At 31.9% G+C, this 26363-nt stretch overlaps 1 protein-coding gene across 2 annotated transcripts in view; it reads right to left on the bottom strand.

Annotated features, from left to right (window-relative positions):
* The window catches only part of LOC142238630 (phosphoenolpyruvate carboxykinase [GTP]-like), a 138959-nt gene extending 115046 nt beyond the window's left edge, over positions 1–23913 (bottom strand). Inside the window, exons 1-2 of one of the 2 annotated variants that reach the window (XM_075310317.1) lie at positions 23689–23913; positions 23485–23628 (exon numbers count right to left, since the gene is read on the bottom strand). In XM_075310317.1, coding sequence (XP_075166432.1) covers positions 23485–23519 — 35 coding nt within the window. In that variant the 5' untranslated portion in view covers positions 23520–23628; positions 23689–23913. The remainder of the gene's footprint in view (positions 1–23484; positions 23629–23688) is intronic. The other variant, XM_075310316.1, reaches the window with a different exon arrangement.
* Positions 23914–26363: the final 2450 nt, after the last annotated feature.

Here is a 26363-nt window from a genome sequence, read left to right as displayed (position 1 = left end):
TCTTTATGGCCATGTAATGGTTCTAGACATGTCTATACTTAACCTATAAAAATACTTTTTTCCCTGTACAAAAGTAAAAAAAAATTGAATGGTCATTTAATGGTCTCAAATTCTATCATTTAAATGATAGAACATGTTTGCGGTATTTGAGAACCATTCAAATGCTTATTGCCACCATACATTTTTCTCCGCTCGAAAACTATTTTTACAAAGACAAAATACATGGTTTTCGTGGCAATTACATGCTTTAGATAAGCATTAAATGGATGCGGCAACCATGTCCAAACATGTTTTTTCTGTGCGTGCTGCGGGGGATATAATTTGCATGCATTTTAATATGGGATATACATTTGTGTTCAGTTCCCCATTTTCTAGCAAAATTTAATTGATTCTAAATCAAATCACAAACGAACGGTTTATCATCTACATACATTTTTTAGGGATATTATAAACAGTCCGTTACATTCGGCCCATTTAGAAAACATACATTGAAAACGACAAATTTAAATTAAAATTCATTGTGTCATTGTAAGCCTATTTATTAATTTTTAGAAAAATTACCTATTTTATGCGTATTTGAATTTAGTAAAATCGTGTATTTCATTTGCATACAACATTTTTCTCATTATTAGCTTATGTCATTAAGGTAAGCAAAAATTAAAAAAAAAATGGAAATGTTCTCACATTTGGCAAAATTTTATTAAAACCATTTAAAATCAAATTACTTCTTTCTGAGGGTATTTAGGTCTAAACCGAAATAGCTTCAAAGTTTTAAAATATCGACCTTTTTGGATTTTTAGTCTCTTTGAACATTTTGAAGATGATTACTCAAATTATTACTGTGTTGCAAGATTTAAAATTTTAAAAAGTCCTATTTCCCGCAACTTCTCCCATTGCTATAACTCACCATGTAGCTTTATCTTATCATATGAAACAATTCAGCATCTAGTATGCACTTAATTGGAAACATTTGCCAAAATATTATTGCTATCAATATGCGAAATAAATTGAACCGAATTTTGAACAATCGACCATAGGTGATTAAGTTGTTCGCAATATACAGCTATCAGGTATAGAAATACCCAGTGAACATTAGAACTTCAATAACACAAAGATAGAGAAGGTGTTGAACACGACATATAACATAATTGGTATGTGCACTGAAAAAAAGCATACTCGGTTCCAAAGATTTTGTCTTTACTTTAAAAAATTTGGTATTGATTCCGAGCCAAAGAAGCGGAGAATACAAGTAAGGATACTTTTAAGACACAATTCTCTTTTAAATTTAGGTTTTGTGTACTTGCTTCTAGGAAGCAAATTTTAATTTTTCGCTTTCTCAGCTTTTTTTCTTCATATGCTATCAAAGTCCTTTAAAAACGAAATAACGGCAACTTTATTTTCCAAATTAGGACTCGACTTCCAGTAGATATTATGCTAGGTTTGAAGTAAAAAACTTCTTTAAAATAATGTTTTGAAAAACATGTCCTATATTTGAACGATTTTTTGCTTTGTAGTCAAGATGCAAAAAGACAACAAATTTAAAGACAATTTCATTAAATTTAAAAAATTTTTCTGAATTATTAAAGTCAAGTTGACCTTAGCCTATAAATTTTTTCTTTCATGTTAAGATACCTATTTTTAAGTCAAATCACTTAATTTAAGGACAATACGACTTCATTGAAAAGTTTATCGACTTTTGGACAAGGAAAATAACTTTATTTTAGAGAAATGCGTCTTCTATGCTAAGCAAAATTTGTATTCGTATTTTAAAGACATGAAATCTTTGACCTCACGACAATATTTTTTTCAGTGTGGATAAAGAACAACATCATTGGACATTGGAAGGAACTGAAATGAATTCACGAATGCTATGTGTGACCGGTTCTCATGTTGAGCAGTAAACAAAATATGTATTTTCAGTTGGAGACGATTATACCAAAAAAAAAAGTTTTTGCAAAGTTTGGATTAATGCAAACTTTCTGGGCATGTAGGTTTGTATATTCTTGTTCTACCGACGAAAATTGACTAACCTTTTTATACAGCTAAAGTCCCCATCAGTTCTTGCGACTGGTCCCAAACCGGTCGTTTCACCTGTCCTTTATAGCCGGTACAGGTCCTTTAACTAAAGGGTGATTTGTTAAGAGCTTGATAACTTTTTTTTAAAAAAAAACGCATAAAATTTGCAAAATCTCATCGGTTCTTTATTTGAAACGTTAGATTGGTCCATGACATTTACTTTTTGAAGATAATTTCATTTAAATGTTGACCGCGGCTGCGTCTTAGGTGGTCCATTCGGAAAGTCCAATTTTGGGCAACTTTTTCGAGCATTTCGGCCGGAATAGCCCGAATTTCTTCGGAAATGTTGTTTTCCAAAGCTGGAATAGTTGCTGGCTTATTTCTGTAGACTTTAGACTTGACGTAGCCCCACAAAAAATAGTCTAAAGGCGTCAAATCGCATGATCTTGGTGGCCAACTTACCGGTCCATTTCTTGAGATGAATTGTTCTCCGAAGTTTTCCCTCAAAATGCCCATAGAATCGCGAGCTGTGTGGCATGTAGCGCCATCTTGTTGAAACCACATGTCAACCAAGTTCAGTTCTTCCATTTTTGGCAACAAAAAGTTTGTTAGCATCGAACGATAGCGATCGCCATTCACCGTAACGTTGCGTCCAACAGCATCTTTGAAAAAATACGGTCCAATGATTCCACCAGCGTACAAACCACACCAAACAGTGCATTTTTCGGGATGCATGGGCAGTTCTTGAACGGCTTCTGGTTGCTCTTCACTCCAAATGCGGCAATTTTGCTTATTTACGTAGCCATTCAACCAGAAATGAGCCTCATCGCTGAACAAAATTTGTCGATAAAAAAGCGGATTTTCTGCCAACTTTTCTAGGGCCCATTCACTGAAAATTCGACGTTGTGGCTCGTTAGTAAGTCTATTCATGATGAAATGTCAAAGCATACTGAGCATCTTTCTCTTTGACACCATGTCTGAAATCCCACGTGATCTGTCAAATACTAATGCATGAAAATCCTAACCTCAAAAGAATCACCCTTTAGTTAGGTGACCGGTGAAATTAACATGGGGTAAATTGGGTATCTTCGGTCTACATGGGACATGACAGGGAGATGCCTCCATATGCCGTTAAGACCTTAGTGGAGGAGTCACTGAAAACAAAGACGAAACTCATTATGGGATGCGATGCGAATGCACATCATAGTATATGGGGAAGTAGTGATACTAATGCAAGGGGAGAGTCGCTAATAGAGATTATTTTGCGCACTAATCTGGTAGTTTGCAACAAGGGAGATGCCCCAACCTTTGTCACTAAAAACAGGCAAGAGGTTTTGGACATCACCTTGGCTTCGCAAGAACTGAATGAAATGATATCTGAGTAGCAGGTTTTAAGTGAACACAGCTTCTCAGATCATCGCTACATCAGTTTCAAATTTGATGTTCATATCACCAAGACCATATTTCCGCCAAATGTTAGGAAAGCTGACTGGAATATGTATAGGGAATCGTTCAATATGATGACACCGGAAATAGCAGAGACAAATATGAGAAATGTGCAAGATATCGAACACGCAGTGGAGCGGATTACTAAGGCCTTCAACATCTCACTGAAAGCTGCATGCCCTAGAGGAAAGCCAAGGGGGAAACATCGACCACCATGGTGGTCTACGGAATTAAGTAATATGAGGAAATCCTGCAGGAAGCTCTTTAACAATGCAAAGACTACTAGAGCCCCTGAGGATTGGGACGCTTACAAGAAGAATCTGAGAGGATACAAGCGAGAACTGAGAAATGCTCAGCATAACTCTTGAAATGATTACTGCAGCAGGAATGAAGAAAACGTCTGAGGCTTCCAGACTACGGAAGGTGCTAGCATCCACGAACTCCGCTCCAGGTTTCATTAAAACATCGGAGGGCAATTGAACAACGTCCAGTGAGGAGACGCTGGATGTACTATTGGACACACATTTTCCTGGAAATCAGACGGTTGAACCAGGTTCTGGCGGTGCCACAGTGGCTCAGCGGTCGTTTCCTATCGAGGAATTGTATCGGAATCTAGAATAAGATGGACCATTCAAATCCCCCGGACCTGATGGAATAACACTGAGTTACAAGCAGTGACTGACAAAATTATCCCCTGGTTGTCGGCGATATATAAAGGATGTATCAACTTATGATATATGCCAGGAAAGTGGAGGGAAACAAAAGTCGTTTTCATACCTAAAGCGGGAAAAGCCTCTCACTCGAGGACGAAAGATTTCCGACCAATCAGCTTATCCTCATTCCTACTTAAGACTGGAGAGGATGATAGATATTTCTCTTAGAACTAGCATCGATTCAAGTTTGTTCTCGAAACGACAGCATACATACTCGAAGGGCAGGTCTACTAAGACCGCATTACATGAACTAGTCAGCTTTATTGAAAGCTCACTATCTGTCAAAGAATACACAATCGTGGCGTTTGTAGACTTCGAAGGGGCGTTCAATAATGTCCATCCGAGCTCGATATTAAATAGACTGACAATGTTGATCCATGTATACTTAGGCTGTTAGACGAATTTCCAATGAAGAGACGTATTTCAGCCACACTAGGACAAGCAAGGTGGATTTCTATCACCTCTTCTTTGGAATGTTGCTATAAATAACCATCTGGTTACCCTAGAAAAAGAAAGAATAAAAGTGGTGGCATACGCAGATGATGTGGCTCTAGCAGTCAGGGGAATCCAACTTCTTTTGCTCGTTCGAAAATTGCCTCTAAAGTCTTTGTATGCTCCTCTAAACTACGTGAGTACACTAAAAAGTCGTCTATATATTATTAAACCCGGTATATCCCCAAAGAGCCTAATCATTTCTGAATGAAATATCTCAGGAGCAGCATTTATGCGGAATGGTAATCTTAAGAATCGGTATCTGCCAAATGGTGTTTTAAATGTGCACAACTTCGAGGACGCATCGTCCAAGGGAACCATCCAAAAGCCACTTGTTGCATCTAGTGTAGTAATGTATTGAGAACCAATAAGTCTTGATTTGCAGTCTTCAATGCCTGGGAAAGGATAATGTGGTCTTAAAACTGCTCTATTCAAATTTCTTGGATCCAAACAAACCCTTATACTTCCATTTGGCTTTGTTACTAGCACAATGGAATTAACCCACTCAGTTGGTTCACTGACAGGCACAATCACATTTAAATCTATCATTCTTTCCAATTCCTTTTTTAAGCTATTATACAATTTGAACGGAATTTTCCGAGGTGTTCGACTACCGGGTGACATCTCTATTGTTAGTTTACATTTGTTTTGTAATAGACCAAGACCTTTAAACACATCAGAATATCTTTCAGTTATTTGTTCCGATGAAATTGCATTAACTTTTGATATTAAGTTCATTTCAATGGCACTTTCAATTCCTATTATATTTTTACAGTTTAAATTGACAACAAAAAATGTTATAGAAAACAATTTAGAATTGTACCTCACATTCAAATCTGTGGTTCCCAAAACAGGAATCCTCTCCTTACTAAAAGTAAAAATACGAACAAGTGTTTTTCTTAGGACTTTTAGAATATCTAACTTCCTGGCTGTTTCATATGATAATATATTAGCTTGTGCCCCAGTGTCTATTTGTAATGATATCTCAAATTCATTAATTTTTACCTCCACATTCCACTCCGCCATTTTTTTCTCTACATTGTCTACCATTCCAATAAATAGGTCGTCTTGATTTTCATCAACATCAGTGTCATCATTTTTACCCAGCTGTTTAACTAATTTGTTATTTGAGGAACACATTCTTGCGAAATGATTGAAGTTTCCACACTTATGACATCTCACACCTTCTGCAGGGCATTTAGTTTTATGTCATTGTCCACATTTATTACAGTTGTCATTTCTAGCACCTCTACCGGTTCCTTCATGCTGGCGCCGAAAACTTCCAAAACCCTTATTCTGATTGAATCTGGTATCTTGAGTTCTGATTTGAGATTTGACATATCCTTTTTGAACAACATTAATAGTGTTTTCTTCGGCATTTCCAGGATGCAAAACCAAAGCATTCTGTTTTGCCATCGCAATATTTTTAGCTATTACAATAGCTTTCTCTAGCTTTATAACTTGGCGTTATTTTGGACAGGAAGCTGAACTTTAAGCTTAATATTGAAGAAAGGGCGAGAAAAGCAACGGTAGCTTTGTACTCGTGCAAAAAGGTAAAGTGGCGCCTAAACCCAAAAATTGTGCATTGGCTATACACGGCAGTGGTTAGACCTATAATGCTATATGGTGTTGTAGTCTGGTGGTCGGCACTTCACCAGCCAACAAGTTTAGACAAAGTTCAGCGTATGGCGTGTTTGTGTATCTCAGGCGTATTCAGCAAGACAGGAACAAACTCCCTTAATGTCATGCTGCATCTATTGCCTTTAGACATTTTGACCAAACAGTCGCTGTGGTCGGAAAAAAGTTACGGTCACAGTTCGGTCCTCAAAATAATGCCAGATGTGCCTAACGTAGTGGATTACACTTTGGCGAGTCCACTTTTCGACAAAAAGTTTGAGACTCTAATCCCCAACAGTGAGGCGTGGTGCACACAGACCCCGGGGAATAAAGAATATATAGATTTCTACACTGATGGCTCCAAATTGGATGGACAAGTGGGGTTCGGAGTATATTCTAATGATCTGGAACTTCGAATAGCGAAAAGATTACCTAATCACTGTAGTGTTTTTCAGGCTGAAATATTAGCAATAAGAGAGGTGGCGAATTGGCTGAGAAGTAATGTTCCAAAACATGTGGGCATTAATATATACTCAAACAGTCAACCTGCAATAAAATCCTTGGACTCTCGAAAACGGCCATCGACTGCCGCAAATCTCTCAATGAGATGGCTGAGCAGTACAATATTCACCTAATATGGGTGCCTGGCCATAGGAACATACCGGGGAACTGCGAAGCGGATGAGTTGGCAAGGCTAGGGACTACCTTACATATTCCAGGGGAACTAGAATCTGTTGGTATGCCTCTGGCTACCTGCAAGCTCTTACTGCGTGAGAAGGCTGTCATGATGGCAAATGTTCGATGGGAGAATTGTAAGGGTTGTAACGACACCAAGCAAATATGGCCCCATTTAAATTTAAGCCGCACACTAGATATGCTAGTATTCTCGAGACGCCAGATCTGCTATAACGCCAGACGCCTGATATCTGCTATAACGGGTCGCTGCCTGATAGGCGATTTTGCAAAAACTATTGGCGCGAAGTATAATGACTATTGTATGAGCTGTCATGATGCGGAGGAAAAAGAATCAATTAAACACCTCTTGTGTGAGTGTCCTGCATTTTGTGTAAAGCGCAAGCAACTTTTAGGAGCATATAGCTTCAGATTACTGGCGGATTTGGAAAACGTTAACTTAAGCAGTCTGCTAATGTTTTTGGAACAATTTGGTTGGTTCAGCAAAGAAAAATAATCAAGAAGGTTCAGCGGTTATAACTAGAAGTGCCCATATGTAATAGGTACTTTTAGTTAATGTGGTATCACAATGGACTGAATAGTCTAAGTGAGCCTGAATCTTAATCGGGCTGCCACTTTAACCTAACCTAACCTAACCTAATTTGAATAGAAACAAACCCCATGAAAAATTTTGAGTTCTTAAAAATACTTTGAGTAAGAGTCCATCACATGCAAACTTGCTAAGAGTAATCATCATATCATAACTAACTTTCTCAGAGCAGGCATAATATCATAACTACTCGTAGAATGCAAGTGTGCTTTTGTTTGTTCTATAAATAGACATTAGCTTATGTGGAGGTTTTAGCATCAGCATATTATAACAGGCGATGGATGAGTGCGTAGAACACAGGACTAGCAAGAATGGGACCCAGGTTCGAAACCGGCGGCGGTAAAAATCAAGTAAGTAAAAACAAATAAAATATAATGGTAGGAATGTTTAATTAATGTCAGATACATAAAAAAATTTATTTGTTTTTTGTCTGAGCCCATTCCAAAATGAGGCTTTTGTATGTCTTATTAAATGACTGCATTTGCAGGGGATTTTCCATGCCTGTCAAATGAGGCATTATAATAGTGCTCCTTTTGCAGTATATGTTTGCGCCCTACGATGAGACTCTTGCTAAAGATCACATCAAAAGTCGTAGTCGACTACCCCACACAGAAGTCTCTGCTCCTATAGTACAAAGAAAAGAATCACCACCTATGTTAGTTTAGTTATAGTGGCAACCCGATTTTTCAGGCTCACTTAGACTGTTCAGTCCATTGTGTCCTTGTGATGACTGTGTGCTGCCCGCTTCTATATTTAGCTCAATAACAAGGGTCCTACCATTTATAACCGAGCCATAATATGACCCCAACATAAAATCTGTGGTTTTGTTCTAACATAGTAGCAGGGTTAAGGTTGAGCCTTATGTTTTCATTGATATAATGAAAGGTTTTCATTAAGATTATGAACATGTTCGTTAACAGTATAAAATGTTTCATTTTTTCAGAAAATGCATGACTATAATGTACAATTTCCGTATACTTTCGAATTTGTTGCCACGAAAACAATTTTAACGACACATTTCGTTAATATGACTAAGTTATTATTAATAAGTTTTTGTGGGAAAGTTTTCTTGACTTTAATAATTGTTTGCGTACGTTAGTTAAATTAACACAAATGAAACGTAAGGTTTACTAAATTCTTGCCTCCCACAAAATAGTTCAGAATTTCTTAAAATTTGTACATTTTACCAATAATGCGCCCATCTTGAATTTCCAATAAAAAAATTAAATTAAAATTAAATAGAATTTTCCTTCCTGGTGGGGTCACAAATAACTGGATGAATCCTGTTAGTGTTGCATACTGACTGTAAAGGCTATCCATGGGGGTCCTTCAACGTTTGCAAATCTAAGCGCACCACATTTGCAAGGAATATTTATGCCCGTTATGAGGCGTTGATTTAATTTTAAAATAACTTACAATGACTAATATAAAACATATTATGAACCCATCTAGGACATTCCAGAAACCCAGCTGTTAAGATTACAGAAAAACAAATTAGGTAGATTCAACCGTATCGTAAACTTTGGTCAATGGTAATAACTGGAAACATAGGGGTATTTTAATGTGTTCTGGTTATCTACCTATTTCAAACCGTAAATTTTACAAAATGACAGATGAAAAATGGACCCAAGTTTCAAATACACAAAAATATAGTTGCTTTATCTTAAAAAATTCACAACTGTAAGCCATTCCATGATGAGAAAATATGAAAAATGTGGGATTTGCAATTCCTTTAAACGTTAGCACTGAATTCATACCAATTAAAGTAAAAACAAAATCTTATGATTCGCGTAAGTTTTTTCAGTACATCATGGTATTTAGTACTTGTTCTTGGAATAGCGCCAGTAACATTAGTGATTTCTTCAGAGTAGTCCATAACAAATAAGAAATTCAAACCGATAGAGTACAAAAATGACTCACGCAGAGAAGAAACATGATTGTCACAATCATATTCGAAGAGCAAAATAATATGATAGGAGCTATATTTGCGGCGACCATGTAACATTTTAACCTGCAACCATGTTGGCTCAGTGAACATGGTTCTAAGAAAAATGAAATTGTCCTCATCTAAAATGTTATTATATTGATAAAAAAGTATTTTGTTTGAATTAGAAGACAATGGTCACGATTTAAAATGTTATGGTATTCATTAAAAATGTTTTTCTCCTAGTTAAAAGAACATGGTCACAACCTTGATCTTTATGAAAAAACTTTTTTCATCGTCGAAAAAAGGACGCCACTTGAGAAAAGAAAACACAAAATTAATTTTATTTGTTTGTTTTTATTTATTTATAAACTAATTCATTATTTATTTGTATTTATAATGCCGTTCAAGCAAACATCATATATTTTTAAAGACTCTATTTTATTTCAATTTCAACAATAAGTAATTATTCCATATTTACATCGAGCTCAGCAAATGTACAAACGCAGACATCATGTAACTGCAAATAAAAATAAATTATACCATATAGCAAAATGCAGAACAAAAAACCAGGTACATTTTTTCAATTATACTTTCCTTTTTTGTGTTCACATAAAACCACGTGCCACTTCTGAATAAATAAATTAACACAAAACACAGTAAATCCGTATTCTCCGTCCATTCCAAGTAACAATCAACACACGACTGACGCGCAAAATGAAAATCGTGTGTACCTGCTCAATGTTTTTATAAAATTCTTTTCGCTGCAAACAAGTTAAAAAATTAAATGGTCACGAAAAAATGTAAATGGTCTTTATGGCCATGTAATGGTTCTAGACATGTCTATACTTAACCTATAAAAATACTTTTTTCCCTGTACAAAAGTAAAAAAAAATTGAATGGTCATTTAATGGTCTCAAATTCTATCATTTAAATGATAGAACATGTTTGCGGTATTTGAGAACCATTCAAATGCTTATTGCCACCATACATTTTTCTCCGCTCGAAAACTATTTTTACAAAGACAAAATACATGGTTTTCGTGGCAATTACATGCTTTAGATAAGCATTAAATGGATGCGGCAACCATGTCCAAACATGTTTTTTCTGTGCGTGCTGCGGGGGATATAATTTGCATGCATTTTAATATGGGATATACATTTGTGTTCAGTTCCCCATTTTCTAGCAAAATTTAATTGATTCTAAATCAAATCACAAACGAACGGTTTATCATCTACATACATTTTTTAGGGATATTATAAACAGTCCGTTACATTCGGCCCATTTAGAAAACATACATTGAAAACGACAAATTTAAATTAAAATTCATTGTGTCATTGTAAGCCTATTTATTAATTTTTAGAAAAATTACCTATTTTATGCGTATTTGAATTTAGTAAAATCGTGTATTTCATTTGCATACAACATTTTTCTCATTATTAGCTTATGTCATTAAGGTAAGCAAAAATTAAAAAAAAATGAAAATGTTCTCACATTTGGCAAAATTTTATTAAAACCATTTAAAATCAAATTACTTCTTTCTGAGGGTATTTAGGTCTAAACCGAAATAGCTTCAAAGTTTTAAAATATCGACCTTTTTGGATTTTTAGTCTCTTTGAACATTTTGAAGATGATTACTCAAATTATTACTGTGTTGCAAGATTTAAAATTTTAAAAAGTCCTATTTCCCGCAACTTCTCCCATTGCTATAACTCACCATGTAGCTTTATCTTATCATATGAAACAATTCAGCATCTAGTATGCACTTAATTGGAAACATTTGCCAAAATATTATTGCTATCAATATGCGAAATAAATTGAACCGAATTTTGAACAATCGACCATAGGTGATTAAGTTGTTCGCAATATACAGCTATCAGGTATAGAAATACCCAGTGAACATTAGAACTTCAATAACACAAAGATAGAGAAGGTGTTGAACACGACATATAACATAATTGGTATGTGCACTGAAAAAAAGCATACTCGGTTCCAAAGATTTTGTCTTTACTTTAAAAAATTTGGTATTGATTCCGAGCCAAAGAAGCGGAGAATACAAGTAAGGATACTTTTAAGACACAATTCTCTTTTAAATTTAGGTTTTGTGTACTTGCTTCTAGGAAGCAAATTTTAATTTTTCGCTTTCTCAGCTTTTTTTCTTCATATGCTATCAAAGTCCTTTAAAAACGAAATAACGGCAACTTTATTTTCCAAATTAGGACTCGACTTCCAGTAGATATTATGCTAGGTTTGAAGTAAAAAACTTCTTTAAAATAAAGTTTTGAAAAACATGTCCTATATTTGAACGATTTTTTGCTTTGTAGTCAAGATGCAAAAAGACAACAAATTTAAAGACAATTTCATTAAATTTAAAAAATTTTTCTGAATTATTAAAGTCAAGTTGACCTTAGCCTATAAATTTTTTCTTTCATGTTAAGATACCTATTTTTAAGTCAAATCACTTAATTTAAGGACAATACGACTTCATTGAAAAGTTTATCGACTTTTGGACAAGGAAAATAACTTTATTTTAGAGAAATGCGTCTTCTATGCTAAGCAAAATTTGTATTCGTATTTTAAAGACATGAAATCTTTGACCTCACGACAATATTTTTTTCAGTGTGGATAAAGAACAACATCATTGGACATTGGAAGGAACTGAAATGAATTCACGAATGCTATGTGTGACCGGTTCTCATGTTGAGCAGTAAACAAAATATGTATTTTCAGTTGGAGACGATTATACCAAAAAAAAAAAGTTTTTGCAAAGTTTGGATTAATGCAAACTTTCTGGGCATGTAGGTTTGTATATTCTTGTTCTACCGACGAAAATTTACTAACCTTTTTATACAGCTAAAGTCCCCATCAGTTCTTGCGACTGGTCCCAAACCGGTCGTTTCACCTGTCCTTTATAGCCGGTACAGGTCCTTTAACTAGTTAGGTGACCGGTGAAATTAACATGGGGTTGTCATAGGAAGGGTCAATTGACTCCCACATAGATACCTACCTAAAAAAACAAATTTTTCCACCAATTTTACTTCTTATATCTACCAATGTTGTCTTTTACTTTTATTTGTCTTATTATCTAATTTTTACAATAAAATTGACTCCAAATTGGGAATATAAACCTTGATAATACACCCAGAAAAAAGTGTCTTCGAAACTAAAGGAAAAAATGTTCATCAATTTAGTTTAGCCATTTTATTTCCATTCAGTTAAATTTTTGTGTGAAATAATAAAATTTACTTGTTTCAGTAAAAAAATCCTAAACTGAAAGCAGTTAGGAATAGTTCATTAACTAGAATAAGGCATGGCATTTTACAAATACTGTTTTTTTCGCTGGGTATAAGAATTTACTACTGAAAAAGAAAATTTTATTCAATGATAACAAAGCATTCGTGAAAATAAACAAAAACCGAACTAAAACCAAGTTTCCTCAAATTTAGTAAGATTTCTTATAAAATTATAACTCTGAATTCCTTTATTATAGAAAGCTTATCATACATACGAATAACATTTGGCATAGAAAAAAATTTTAGTTCATTCGTACTAATAAGTATTCAATCCTTTCAAAACTTAAGGAAACACACTTGTTAGAATATAGGAAAATTTCCTACATTTCTTTTATCTCGATACTCGATAATCGATACCTGTCATCGATGTAATCGATGTGTTTGCGCGTGGGTTTTTTTTTAGTTGGAATCGCGTTGTTATGGTATACTGAGAGATTGTTAAAAATAATATAGTAAATTAATATAACAAAAAAAAACAAATAAAATATATAAAATGTTTGTTATTTTAAATTGGTAAGAAAAATGTTCGTTTTTTGAAAATTGGTTTATAAAAAAAGAAAACACCAGCAGTATAACAACCCCTTCATTCGGTTTCATTATCAGGTAATATTCAGTGACGCTAACCTTTTGTGAAAAAATTGGTTTAGGATTTTTTTGCTTATTTATTTGTTTATTTGTAGGTATTGAAATTGTAAAAGGTGGACAAAATTGCTAGGCAGCAACTTTTTCAAAGTGAAAGGTACTAGAAGAAGAAGAAAATGTGTTTTAATATTTCAAGGCCAGTCGATGCTGTTGATTCTAAATAAATATATTTAATATATTAATAAAAGATGTCTTTTATTGAAGAAAAAATTGCGTATATAAATACATAAAATTATATTTAAGAACGAAGGTAAGCAGTTCTAAATTTGAAGTAAAAGGTTTACCACAAATATGTAAGATTTGTCCAAATGAATGAAAAAAGTTCAATAAAATCATTCCATATATGAATTCAATTCAGTTAAATTTTTTCATTCTGTAGTATAGTGGTACATAAATATAGGAAAATGTTAACTAATATATGGAATGCATTCTACCTAATTTCTACTAAAATCACATCGTTCAAACAAATAAAAATGTCTTTGGCGCTATACGATGCTCAACTTTCTTCACAATGAGTTCATTTTAATTTAAAGAAGGGGTCACTTTTTTCTGGGTGTAACTGCCAACAAATTTGAAGGAGTTGAGATGGTAACACAAATTTTTGTCTACATAATGGTGAAGGGTATAATATAGTCGGCCCGCCCGACTTTAGACTTACTTACTTGTTTTTTAAATGGAAAACTTAATTTTTTAATGAAACAATGTTAAATTTTAGGCAACAACAAAAAAATTAAATTTTGCCCTTTATGGAAATTTATTTCCTGCATTTAATTTCTTTTTATTTGCATTTTAATGCTATGTCAATACTTGTCGTATACGCGTTTGGTTCGATAAACGAAAAGTATGTAACTAACACCGTAAATGGTTTGATGTTCTCATTAGCCAATTTCACATCTTCCTTTGGTGTATTGTCTTTGCTAACACCGTCAATGCAACATTTGGTGTGACGCATGCCATTGTCTCTATTCTAGACAAAACTCTATAAACATTTTAATGAAGTCGTCTTGTCCTTGTAGATGTGATTCGACTTAAAACTTTCGTTATATTAAATTTTGTTTGACTAAAGTCGACAGGCCTCAGTAATTTTGAAAAATTATTTAAGATTAGTGCAATCGTTTTTAAAGACTTTGAATTCAAATTTGTTTCCTACAATGAAAAAATATTTATATGGTATTAGAGATTACGTAACGAAAATTTTAGGGTGTGAAATTTACAAAATATTAAGGACAAATTTCTTTATAATAATGAAATTTTAATTAAAATAAAGTTTGTAATCTTTGCTTCAAAAAATTTTTCATTAAATTTAGGACACAAATTTTGTAATGAAATTGCATAAAAATTTCATGTCTTTGAACTAAGGAAAATTTTCCTTAAAGTAAAGAAACACATTTTTGATTTAAAGAAATTGTCTTTAAATTAATTGAAATATTGAAACTTAAGATTTAGGATAAAAACGCTTCAAATATAGGCTAAGACTTACTTTTAGGATTTTGCGTCTTTGGTTGAAAGTTTTTTTGGAATTAATAAAACATTTTTTACTTTGATGTATCCGTTATAAATTGGATCTTTACTCGTAAACTGGGATTTGTTTGTACGTGAATATCGTTATTAATATACCGCGAGAAGAGAATGCAAATTTGATAAATGAGATCTTCACCCTAATTTGAATTTTATTGATCCTAGATTTAAAGCCAGATAGGTCGCTAAAAAATTTCTTTATTTTAAAGAAGCCGCATCGTTGGCTCGGAATCAATACCAAAATCCTTAAGGGAAGGTCAAAATCTTTGGATCCAAGTAAACTTTTTTTTGAGTGTAGTAGCATATAAGAAATATGTATTTATCTGACTTTCTTATATCCGGTATACACTGTATGGTAATTAAAAGAAATCCCATTCCAAAAAATCATACAATTAATAAAGGCATGATATTTTTATCGTCGTCAAATTTTTTGATTTGCTGAATTTTTAAGTTTATAAAGAGGAGGGGAGAAATGTGTTAAATAGTTTTAATTTTTACTTCCTGGTTTTAAGATCCAGTTTCTAATTTCAACTGAATTTATATAAATAAACGTTGTTGTATTATGACAACGTTCATATTCAGATCTACCATCACTATGCATTTCACGATAAGCGTTGCAAGGTAAACTGGCAAATGACTCTAGCGTCATTAATCCTAATTCGTCCATTTGTAGATGTGACAATGGTTCAGGTATAGAAAACGAAATTCCACAGTTGAATGCATTCAAGATCTGTAACCTCTCAATAGTGGACAACCACGGTCGCCTCAACTTTCTTCACATTTAGGAGTTGTCCACATATGAAAGATTTATTTCAATGTGATAAAATACTAACGGCTCACTGCCACTTTTCAGAGTGCCCAAGTTTAAGAGGCTTCACTATATTTTCTTCTTGACTCTAAGTCTGTAGTTCTTAATAAAAATTTGAATTCCATCAGTCTGTGGCCTTTTAATATTATTAAAGAAATTATATTTTATTATTTTCCCATCTATTTTCGATGCATTGCACTAATGCATGTAGCATTTAATGCTATCGATTGGACTTTTTAAGGAATTAGAAATTTTGATTGTATTAGACTTTCTTTTATTAAATAGAAAATAATTATTCAAGCTTGAGATCGTTTTATGTACACGGATGAAAAAGACTGTTTTTCATATGTTTGGCTATAAACATTATATGTTTGGAACACAAATTTTTAAACACAATATTTTTGAGTGCAAGCATATAATGTTCATAAACTAGCATAACATGTTTGGGACATATATGTTAATATGTTAGAACATATTATGTTTGGGACATAAAATGTTTGTAAATATAATATGCTTGGATGCAAACATATATTAATTTAGAAATAGCCTATAAACATATATGTGTTTAGTAGCTTGGAGCGCTATTTAACAGGGAGCGATATTGAATTAAATTGGTGGTTGTTGCTTGTTATTACAAAATTAACATTTTATTTTTCCTTGGGCAACTACTTCTTTGATCCTTACAAACTGTGTGGTCCGCTGCTCGAATCCCCGTCCGGCAAAAGGTAAAATTAAAATAAAAAAAATCATACAATTGAATAATTTCTTCTACAATGTTTGTATTACAGAAAAAGGTGCTAAGAACTAAAAAATCTCGTGGAAGTGAGAAAGATGTGGGGGAATATACAATTGGGCAGAAACAAAATTTTGAGCATTCAGGTCGAAAACCTATGTTGTTAGCACCTATATTACCTGTTTATTTTCATAATTCATTATGATTGTAAATATATAAATAAATAAATAAAATTTTCAGCACAATATTGTTTGGGAGAATATTTTTTAAGCATATAATATTTTTGGGTGCAAAATGCTTCCAAACATATTATATGTTCACATAATAACATATTGTTTTTTGAAAGACAACATTATTGAATTTGGATGCAAAAATACAAAATGTTTGGAACTTAGACTACCCAAACATATATTGTTTAGACCAATATGCTTTCAAACATATTATATATTGGAAGAGATCAAACATATAAATGTTTGGGCAATACCCAAAAATATATATGCTTGAAGCAAAATATGTTTGGGAGTATATGTTACAGAAGCGATTTTTTGTGAGCGTGTACGTATTGGTTTCTTTATTATTCAATATTTCGCAACTACGTTGAATTGCTTCATCTACTCCTATTGATACACAGAAAAAAAAAGTATCTTGTAAATTTAAGGACCATTTTAGCTTTCACATAGTTCAACAAATTTACTGTAATATAGTTCATTTTTCGTAACCACAACGAAAATTAACTTAGCTAAAGGAAAACTTATAAAAATTCAGTAAATGATTTTTAGTTCACTAACTACGAAATGGGAAGGATTTTTCCTTAAATAAATTTCCAACACAGTAGTTAATGCATCGTTGATTCTATTATAAAAATACATGGGCAATATAAAAATCTTACTACGAAATGTGGACAATTTACTAAGAAAAAATTTTGTATGGAAAAAAATTTTTGTAGTAAAAATTATCTTAACGACATTACCGATTCGTACGATGGCTACCTACAGATTATTTCCCTTTTTATTATATGTTTGAGTGTTTTTACTCACATTGAAAATTTTAGATAAAGTAGAATAAAAAGTAGTTAATATAATCCTTGACGGGTGCATATATTTTACCTTAACTTATATGTAGATAGAATTCCAACTAATCAATAAGTTGCTACATTTACATAAAAAATATACAACATGTGTGGTAATAGGATGATCTATATTTATTATACATCTGGATAACAGGTTGGAGATGCAATCATTTTTTCGAATCTATATTTTTTATGTTGCGGCAATTCCTACAGGTGAGTACTAAGTTCGAGTTTAGACGCTAAAATTAAAAATAAATCACTATGAAAAATATAAAATTATACGTCTTCGATACAAATTTAAATATAACTTGATGGAGAATAGTCCAAACCAAATGTTTCATAAAGATTATTTTTGTATAATGGATTATTAAAGAAAACTTATCATGAAAATTGCGATTTTAGCCTCTTAATTCGAACTTAATATCCTCCTTAAATACTAAATGCTATACTGACAAGTGGAAATTATGTTTAATTTTATAATATTTTTTATTTCAAATATATATATTCTGAGAATAATTTCAAAAACGTCCCATTAGTCCATGGATTTGATTCCAATAATGTACCTACTGGATGGATTTTTCAATGTGGTAAGTTTTTCTATAAACCGTATTTTGTCCGTTTTTAATAAAACCAAAATTTCAATTTATTAAAAAAAATTATTTTCACTTGCAGGTAGACAGGTCTTGTAATGGTAATTTTTTTGAATGTTCTTACTGTTTAATGCTAACTAAGCTGATATCCTTATTGGCTCTAGGAAATACTCTTGACCGTAAGTTAAAAATCAATATGAACGATATTTTTCTTATATGTTGTATAACTTTGCAATTTCAGATGCTTATAAGACAAATCCGATGAAATTGGACAACAATTCAATGAATATAGCAACTTATGCCACATATATCTTTCATATGGATAGAAAACATGGAAATTTAAAGTAATTAGTTTAGTCCTAATAGAATATTACTCTTTTGAAGAAGCAATTACTAACTACCGACAAGTAACTGCATCCAACGTACGAATAAAAATATTTCCTTTATTGTATATAATAAGCCATAGTTTTGTGTAATATAATAATAATTTTTTGAAATAAAATACTGGTGGTTATAGAAAATTGACTTGTTTTGTACGAAAAATTTCTTAGTTGTATACAGGCTTGCTGTACATTTGATTCCTCAATTTCTCTACTTTTTTGAAAATTATACTGACAAACAGTTTATTTCAAACCAATTTCTTAATACAGGTTTCCCAAAAAATTGTTCATTTTTCCGGATGGCAGGAATATTTTGAATGAGTTTAATTAAGTATATTCTTCCCACAGCATAGTAATAATGAACTAAAATACGATGCAATACATGATCTAATGTATAAGAAAATCTTGAACCAAATCATGGTCATTCCTACTATGGGTTAGTTCGTTTTTCATAAAAAATAGTAAACTTTTTTTCGGTGTACAATACAAATGATACAATAAAAATGATTGATATTTTTGATCATGACATGTATATTATTTATCAAAAAAAATGTTTATCAAATTACAAATAATTATAGTGGCTTATGATAATAAAAACTATTGATTTTATTTTACGATTTTTTTTTTATAAATAATTAAGATTTTAACAAATTATACTTGTTGATATACATTTGTTAAAATCTTAATTATTTTGAAAAAAAAAATGGTAAAATAAAATCAATATTATGAAGTATATGAACTAATCGTGGGTATAAATTGCAATGACCGCACACATAAGTTCAATATGAACTAAAGCAAATGAAAATTTCCGCACGATTCCCAAAAATAGTAAGAATGAACTTCTGTATGGTTAAAATGGTCATGATTGGCGTCAATGACTTTCTTCCTTACTTTTAGTTAAATTTTCTTCTATGACAGGGTCTAATTTCGTGAACTGCAGTTAAAAGTTACAACAGGGCAATAATTTTCCTGGTTTTAATAACGCTTTGTGGAAATCTCAAAATTTGGAGTACAATTTAGTTCAATTTTGCTACGAGATAGTTTATTCTTCCTATAAAACAGTTTACTTTTTTCGGTGTATTCACTACTCTTGTCGTTTAGTTTTAAGCTGAAATCAAAACAACAAATATGATTGGAGAACAAACCAACAATAGAAAAACAAAATAAATATTTGTTCTATAAAAATTGTTTTTGTATCATTATTACATGTGTTGATTAGAACACATTGTATTTAACGAAAATAAAATAATACTTCCAAATATTATATGTACTTTCAAAAATTACTATGCACTTTATTTCACACGTCTTATTTCTAATACATGTAAACGTGTGTGCGAGGTGGTAAATTTTAGCTCCACGTGGACACTTAAAGGTTAAAGTCATTCCCCGTAAAATATTCCAAAATGCTGTTATGACCTTTAATAGATGCCCCAAAATGAAACTACCACCTATTGAATTGGTTTCAATGCATACTATTCAAATTCGAAATAATTTAATTAGAAAAGTATTTCAGAAAGCGGAAAATTTAAAAATATTTTCCGAGACAATTTATATCAACGGGGCCACTGTGCGAAAACCGTTCGGGGTTCCAAAGCGAAACTACAACCATTGGATAGGTCTTCGTGCGTACTATTCAAATTCGAAATAACTTGATTAGAAAAGTATTTCAGAAAGCGGAACATGCGACTGGGATAATCCACCGCTGAAAATACTTTTTGGTGTTCGGTCGAAGCAGGAACCGAACCCACGACCTTGTGTATGCAAGGCGGACATGCTAACAATTGCACCACGGTTGCTCACTACTTTACATCTTCAGTTTTTGAATAACTTTTAGTTTGGTTGCTTCATTTTTATTCATAGACATGCATTAAAAAATTGACTAAAAGAATTAGCTCAAGCACGTTATCAAAGACAATTTTATGTCGCGAACGGAAATTTTACAACTTCAATGAAACTTCTTCGTTATTTCAAAGAAAATGTTTCGTACTTTTGAAGAAATTTTAACGCAGAATGTTTCGTAAACTAAATTCGTATAAATAAATTCGTAACAACTTCATCACAAAAGTAATGAAATTTGAAGAAAGTTTCATTAAAAGCACGAACTTTTTACGAAGAAAATTTAATGTGGAATATTTCGTAGACGTTTCGTATATATAAAATGTTCTTCGTAAAATTTACGAAAATTCATGAAAATTTCGTTGTTTTAATAGAGAATTCACGAAGAATAGTTAATGAAGAATTCTTTCGGTGTATATGCCAAATTTAGAACAGTTCTTAACGCCTTAAAATATCTGTCGGTTTAAAATTTCAAGCAAATCGAGTAATAATTGCGGCTTCCATGCTCTCAAGAAGTCAAATCGTGAAAACGGGTACTATCGGAGCGGTATCAAACCATGAATATGCCAAGTTTATTACAAGTTTTAACTGACTTAAAATACCTCTATATATCAAATTTCAAGCAAATTGTATAATAATTACGCCTCGGTCTACGAGTAATGGGTGTTATTTCTAAACTTGACCCGATATATACCAAACTCAGCATAGCTCTTAACGGCTTGGAAACACCTTTATATTTTAAAATTCAAGCCAATCGGGTTAAACCGGCTTCCATGCCCTTAAGAATTCAAGTTAGGAGATCGGTAGATATTTGGGATATATCGAATCACGGATTGAATTTTGAAAAACCCAGATTCTCACATGGAATTGATTACACTGAAAAAAAGTTTACTTGGATCCAAAGATTTTGACCTTCCCTTAAGGATTTTGGTATTGAATCCGAGCCAAAGATGCGGCTTCTTTAAGATAAAGACATTTTTACGGAAAAAAATTCAATATGTGAGATGAGTTAAAGACGATTTCCTTAAATTAAAAATGTTTTTCTTTATTTTAAGGAAAATCTGCCTTACTTCAAAGATCTACAACTTCAGCAGAAAGACGCAAAATTTCAAGATTTGTGTCCTAAATTTAATGAAAAAGATTTTTGAAGCAAGGATTATAAACTTTCTTTTAATTAAAATGTCATTGTTTTAAAGAATTTTCTCCTTAGCATTGCGTAAATTTTTGAGTCCTAAAATTTAAGTTGCATAATCTCCCATATTAGGTGAATATTTTTTTCAGTATAGTAAAACATTATTTCTATCAATAATAACAAGAAACGTTGATTTTGATTTTCTTCCAGAGTCACACTAAAAAAATATGGTTAAAGATTTCATGTCTTTAAAATACGAATGCAAATTTTGCTTAGCATTGAAGACGCATTTCTCTAGTAGAAAGTTTTTTTCCTTGTCCAAAAGTCGATAAACCTTTTAATGAAGTCGTAATGTCCTTATAATTAAGTGATTTCACTTAAAAATGGGTATCATAACATGAAAGAAAAAATGTTTGGACTAAGGTCAACTTGACTTTAATAATTCAGAAAAATTCTTTAAATTTAATGAAATTGTTTAATTAAATTTGTTGTCTTTTTGCATCTTGACTACAAAGGAAAAAGCGTTCAAATATAGGACATGTTTTTCAACACTTTATTTTAAAGACGTTTTTTACTTGAAACATAGTTTTACTGGAAATCGAGTCTTAATTTGGAAAATAAAGTTTTTTAACTCGTTTTTAAAAGACTTTGATAGCATATGAGGAAAAAAGCTGAAAAGCGAAAAATTAAAATTTGCTTTGCAAAATTTGCTTCTTTGGCTCGGAATCAATACCAAAATTTTTACTGTAAAGACAAAATCTTTGGAAACGGGCATGCTTTTTGTTCAGTGCAGTTAAAAATAAAAGAAAAATTTTACGACAAGGCACGCGGACTAGTTATAAATAAATAATTAATTGATTAACTAATTAATTGCATTGCGACAAAAATTAATTACATTTTTAGTTGAATCAATTAATAAGTTCGGCCAGACCGAAGCTTATGTACCCTCCACCATGGATTGCGTAGAAACTTCTACTGAAGCCGATGGCAAGGTATCTTAAAACTTCCTAACACCGTAATATATACCACATAGTCCATAAGTGGTATATATTAAACTAAAAAAGGCCGATTAAATAGGTATATAATTAAGTTTAAAGTTTCTATAGAAATACATTTTTGACAAAATAAAATGTTGATACCTAATTTTGTGTGGTTGGGGATCGGCTATATATAACTATAGATCGATATGGACCAATTTTGGCATGGTTATTAGCGGCCTTATACTAACACCACGTTGCAAATTTCAACCGGATCGGATGAATTTTGATCCTCCAAGAGGCTCCGGAGATCAAATCTGGGGAACGCTTTATATGGGGGCTATATATAATTATGGACCAATTCTTGCGTGTTTGTTAGAGACCACATTCTAACACCATGTTCCAAATTTCAACCGGATCGGATGACCGATATGGCCCATTTGCAATACCATCCGACCTACATCAATAACAACTACTTATGCCAAGTTTCAAGTCGATAGCTTGTTTCGTTCGGAAGTTAGCGTGATTTCAACGGACGGACGGACATGGATCCTAGAATGGATTTTTTTTTCAGAAAAATTTAAATAATTTTTACCATTTTATTAATTCTTAATCTATTTTTAACCTATTTGAAACAAAAAATTTAAATTTTCCATTAAAAATATGAAAAAAACGAGTTATAGAAAATTGAATTAAAAGAACTTCCTGTGCAGCTAAAATAAAGAACTTCTTTGGGAGGACATTTTTGGAAGTGCTTTTAAAGTTGTGCCTTTAGAAGAACTTACAAATTTTTTTGCTGGGTAATGAATCAATTTTTTTCTGTGTATGACAACATTGGGTAAATACACTGCAGCCTGTGTCAAACACAAATTTTCTGATCTATATGTTAAGTTAATGTATTTAAATGATCTGTGTCAACAAAGTAAGCGGAAATTACGTTTTTAGTGCCACCGATGTCTGAATTTAAATCACATAGAACGAATACATGGAGATGGTAAGCATTTTTATTTCCATACCTGTGCTTTAAGAAGCGGAGTGAAGGTCCCAGCATGATCGTCGTTGATCTCGTTGATAGTGTTTTACTGACAATGATGTTGCTGCTGCTTCTGAATGGAAGGAGAGGTTGTTGAGAAACTCTTTGACTCTTGACTCTAGATTATCTGCAGTGGTGGAAACACAAATAATTATTCATTGCAAAAACTAAGAACAATCACACACACAATATAGCTTTACACACATTTAATGGGAATTTGTAAGACGTTTTTGATTATACTGGACGATGGGGCATGGTTTGCGCAACAATGATTTCTATTGAACAATTTCCAGATTTTTAGTTTTAGCTCCCTTTGATTTATCACTTTGAAATGTTGTGTGCGCCCGAATGCAAATTGAGCCAGCGTTGTGACGGCTACCAAGCAACAGTTGCTACTGAAAATCTCCGGCTTGCAACAACATTTCTTATTTGCAGTTTATTTCTTTATACCACGTACAAACGTCTCCCATTATGCATACATATGAAAATATACGAACGCACATTCATACATACGCGTCTGCATCATCTACACTCAAAACAAAGTTTACTTGGATCTAAAGATTTCCGAGCCAAAGATGCGGGTTCTTTAAAATAAAGAATTTTTTTTGCGACCTATCTGGCTTTAAATCTAGGATCTATAAAATTAAAATTAGGATACAAATCTCATTTATCGAATTTTCATTCTATTTTTCCGGTATATTAATAAAGCTATTCACGTACAAACAAATGCCAGTTTAAAAATCCAAATTATGAGGGAAACTTCGAAGTCTTAGCCTATATTTGAAGCGTTTTTATCTTAAATCTAAAGATTCAATAATTCAGCTAATTTAAGGACGATTTCTTTAAATCAAAAATGTGTTTATTTACTTTAAGGTAAATTTGCCTAAGCTTAAAGACATGAAACTTTTACGAAGGGACGCAAATTTTCAAAATATGTGTCCTAAATTTAATGAAAAAAAATTTGAAGCAAAGATTGTAAACTTTCTGTTAATTAAAATTCCATTGTTTTAAAGAAAGTTGTCCTTAATAGTGTGTAAATTTCGCATCCTAAAATTGAGGCTGCGTAATCTTTAATATCACGTAAATTTTTTTTTTTTTCAGTGTACAATCATATACATGTATGTTTGTACAGTGTGTATGGGAAAACATTCGTTTATGTTTTGTCTTTCGTTGTTGTTATTAATTTTTGAATTTTATTTTTGTTTTGCTATTACGTATTTGTTGTTGTTTGCTTAAAGTAGAGTTGTCGATAAGATAAGACATGCCCCTTTCTTCTCACCGACACTCAGAGTGTTACTTACACTCTCGTTCATTGATCGGTTCGCCCCGTACCACGGAATCGTTGGCATCAACCTTTGACAATTTGATCATATCAATTCCGTAAACTCAAAAATGTTGTCCAAAGACCAAACAGTATAAACACAGCATTTGCAGCGCATTTATATATTTAACCTATCGCAGCAGTATACTTAGTATAATATCAATAATTTCAGTAGCTACAGAATAGATGTTTGATGAGCACACACAAGTATACTCGAATAAATGCACGCAGATATATTCGAAACAAGTGTTATACATACAGTGCTGCTCAAAAAATGTTCACATTCTTTTTTGAATGCTGGCTGTACCCATGATAAACCAAATATATAGTGTCTGCGAAACAGATTAGTGTTCTCTTCTCCAGACGTCATACGAAAAAAACAAAATAATGTTATCTTAGAAGAAGAATATTGTACTTCATGACATTTATAGAATGGAAAATGTCGTTTTTGCAGAATTAACACTAGTAGTGTTGCCAGTATTGGGGATTTTGCCCCAATTGGTGATATTTTGTCGTGAATGGGAACGAAATTTCTGCGTTGGGGACTTGGGGATTTGGTGGGGAATTTCCATAAATTTGAGGGTTTTTGTGGAGATTTCTTCAAGAAATCGGTTTAATATTTTTTAAAAAATGTTTATTTCTATAGGAAATTTTGTCAAAATTCTATTTCTATAGAAAATTTTGTCAAAATTTTATTTCTATAGAAAATTTTGTCAAAATTTTATTTCTATAAGTAAAATTTGTCAAAATTTTATTTCTATATCGATTTTTTTTAAATTTTATTTCTAAATATAATTTTTTTTCAAAATTTTAATATTATATAGAAAAACTTGTCATTATGTTATTTCTATAGAAAATTTTGTCAAAATTCTATTTCTGTATAGAAAAATTTGTCAAAATTTTATTTTTATGGAAAAATTTGTCAAAATATTATTTTTATAGAAAATTTTGTCAAATTTTTATTTCTATAGAAAATTTTGTTTCTATACAAAATTTTGTTAAAATTTTATTTCTATAGGAAATTTTGTCAAAATTTTATTTCTATAGAAAATTTTGTCAAAATTTTATTTCTTTAGAAAATTTTGTGAAAATTTTATTACCATAGAAATTTTGTCAATATTATACTTCTATAGGAAATTTCGTCAAAATTTTATTTTTATATAGAAAATTTTGTCAAAATTTTATTTCTATGTAGAAAATTCTCTCAACATTATTTTTCCATGTAAAACATTTTTCAAAATATTGTCAAAAATTTATTTCAATAGAAAATTTTGAAGTACCTTTGCAAAATCTACCAAAACATCAAAAATCCTACCAAACAATAAAAAATCTACCATTTCTGCACACAAAAAATTATCACCAACATTTTTTAAATTAAACACTTAATTGAATTTTGATTGATTCAATTAATTATTTAATCAAATACGAATAAAAACCAATTAAAAAAATTATTGATATTTGTTACGTTTCCAATTAAAATATTAATTGATTCAATCAATTTGTTAATCAATTCGGAAATAATGTTCAATTACAAACGTGAA

Source organism: Haematobia irritans, chromosome 5 (genome assembly GCF_050003625.1).
Source record: "Haematobia irritans isolate KBUSLIRL chromosome 5, ASM5000362v1, whole genome shotgun sequence".
Lineage (NCBI taxonomy): Eukaryota > Metazoa > Arthropoda > Insecta > Diptera > Muscidae > Haematobia > Haematobia irritans.
This window is presented reverse-complemented; position numbering and strand designations above follow the sequence as displayed.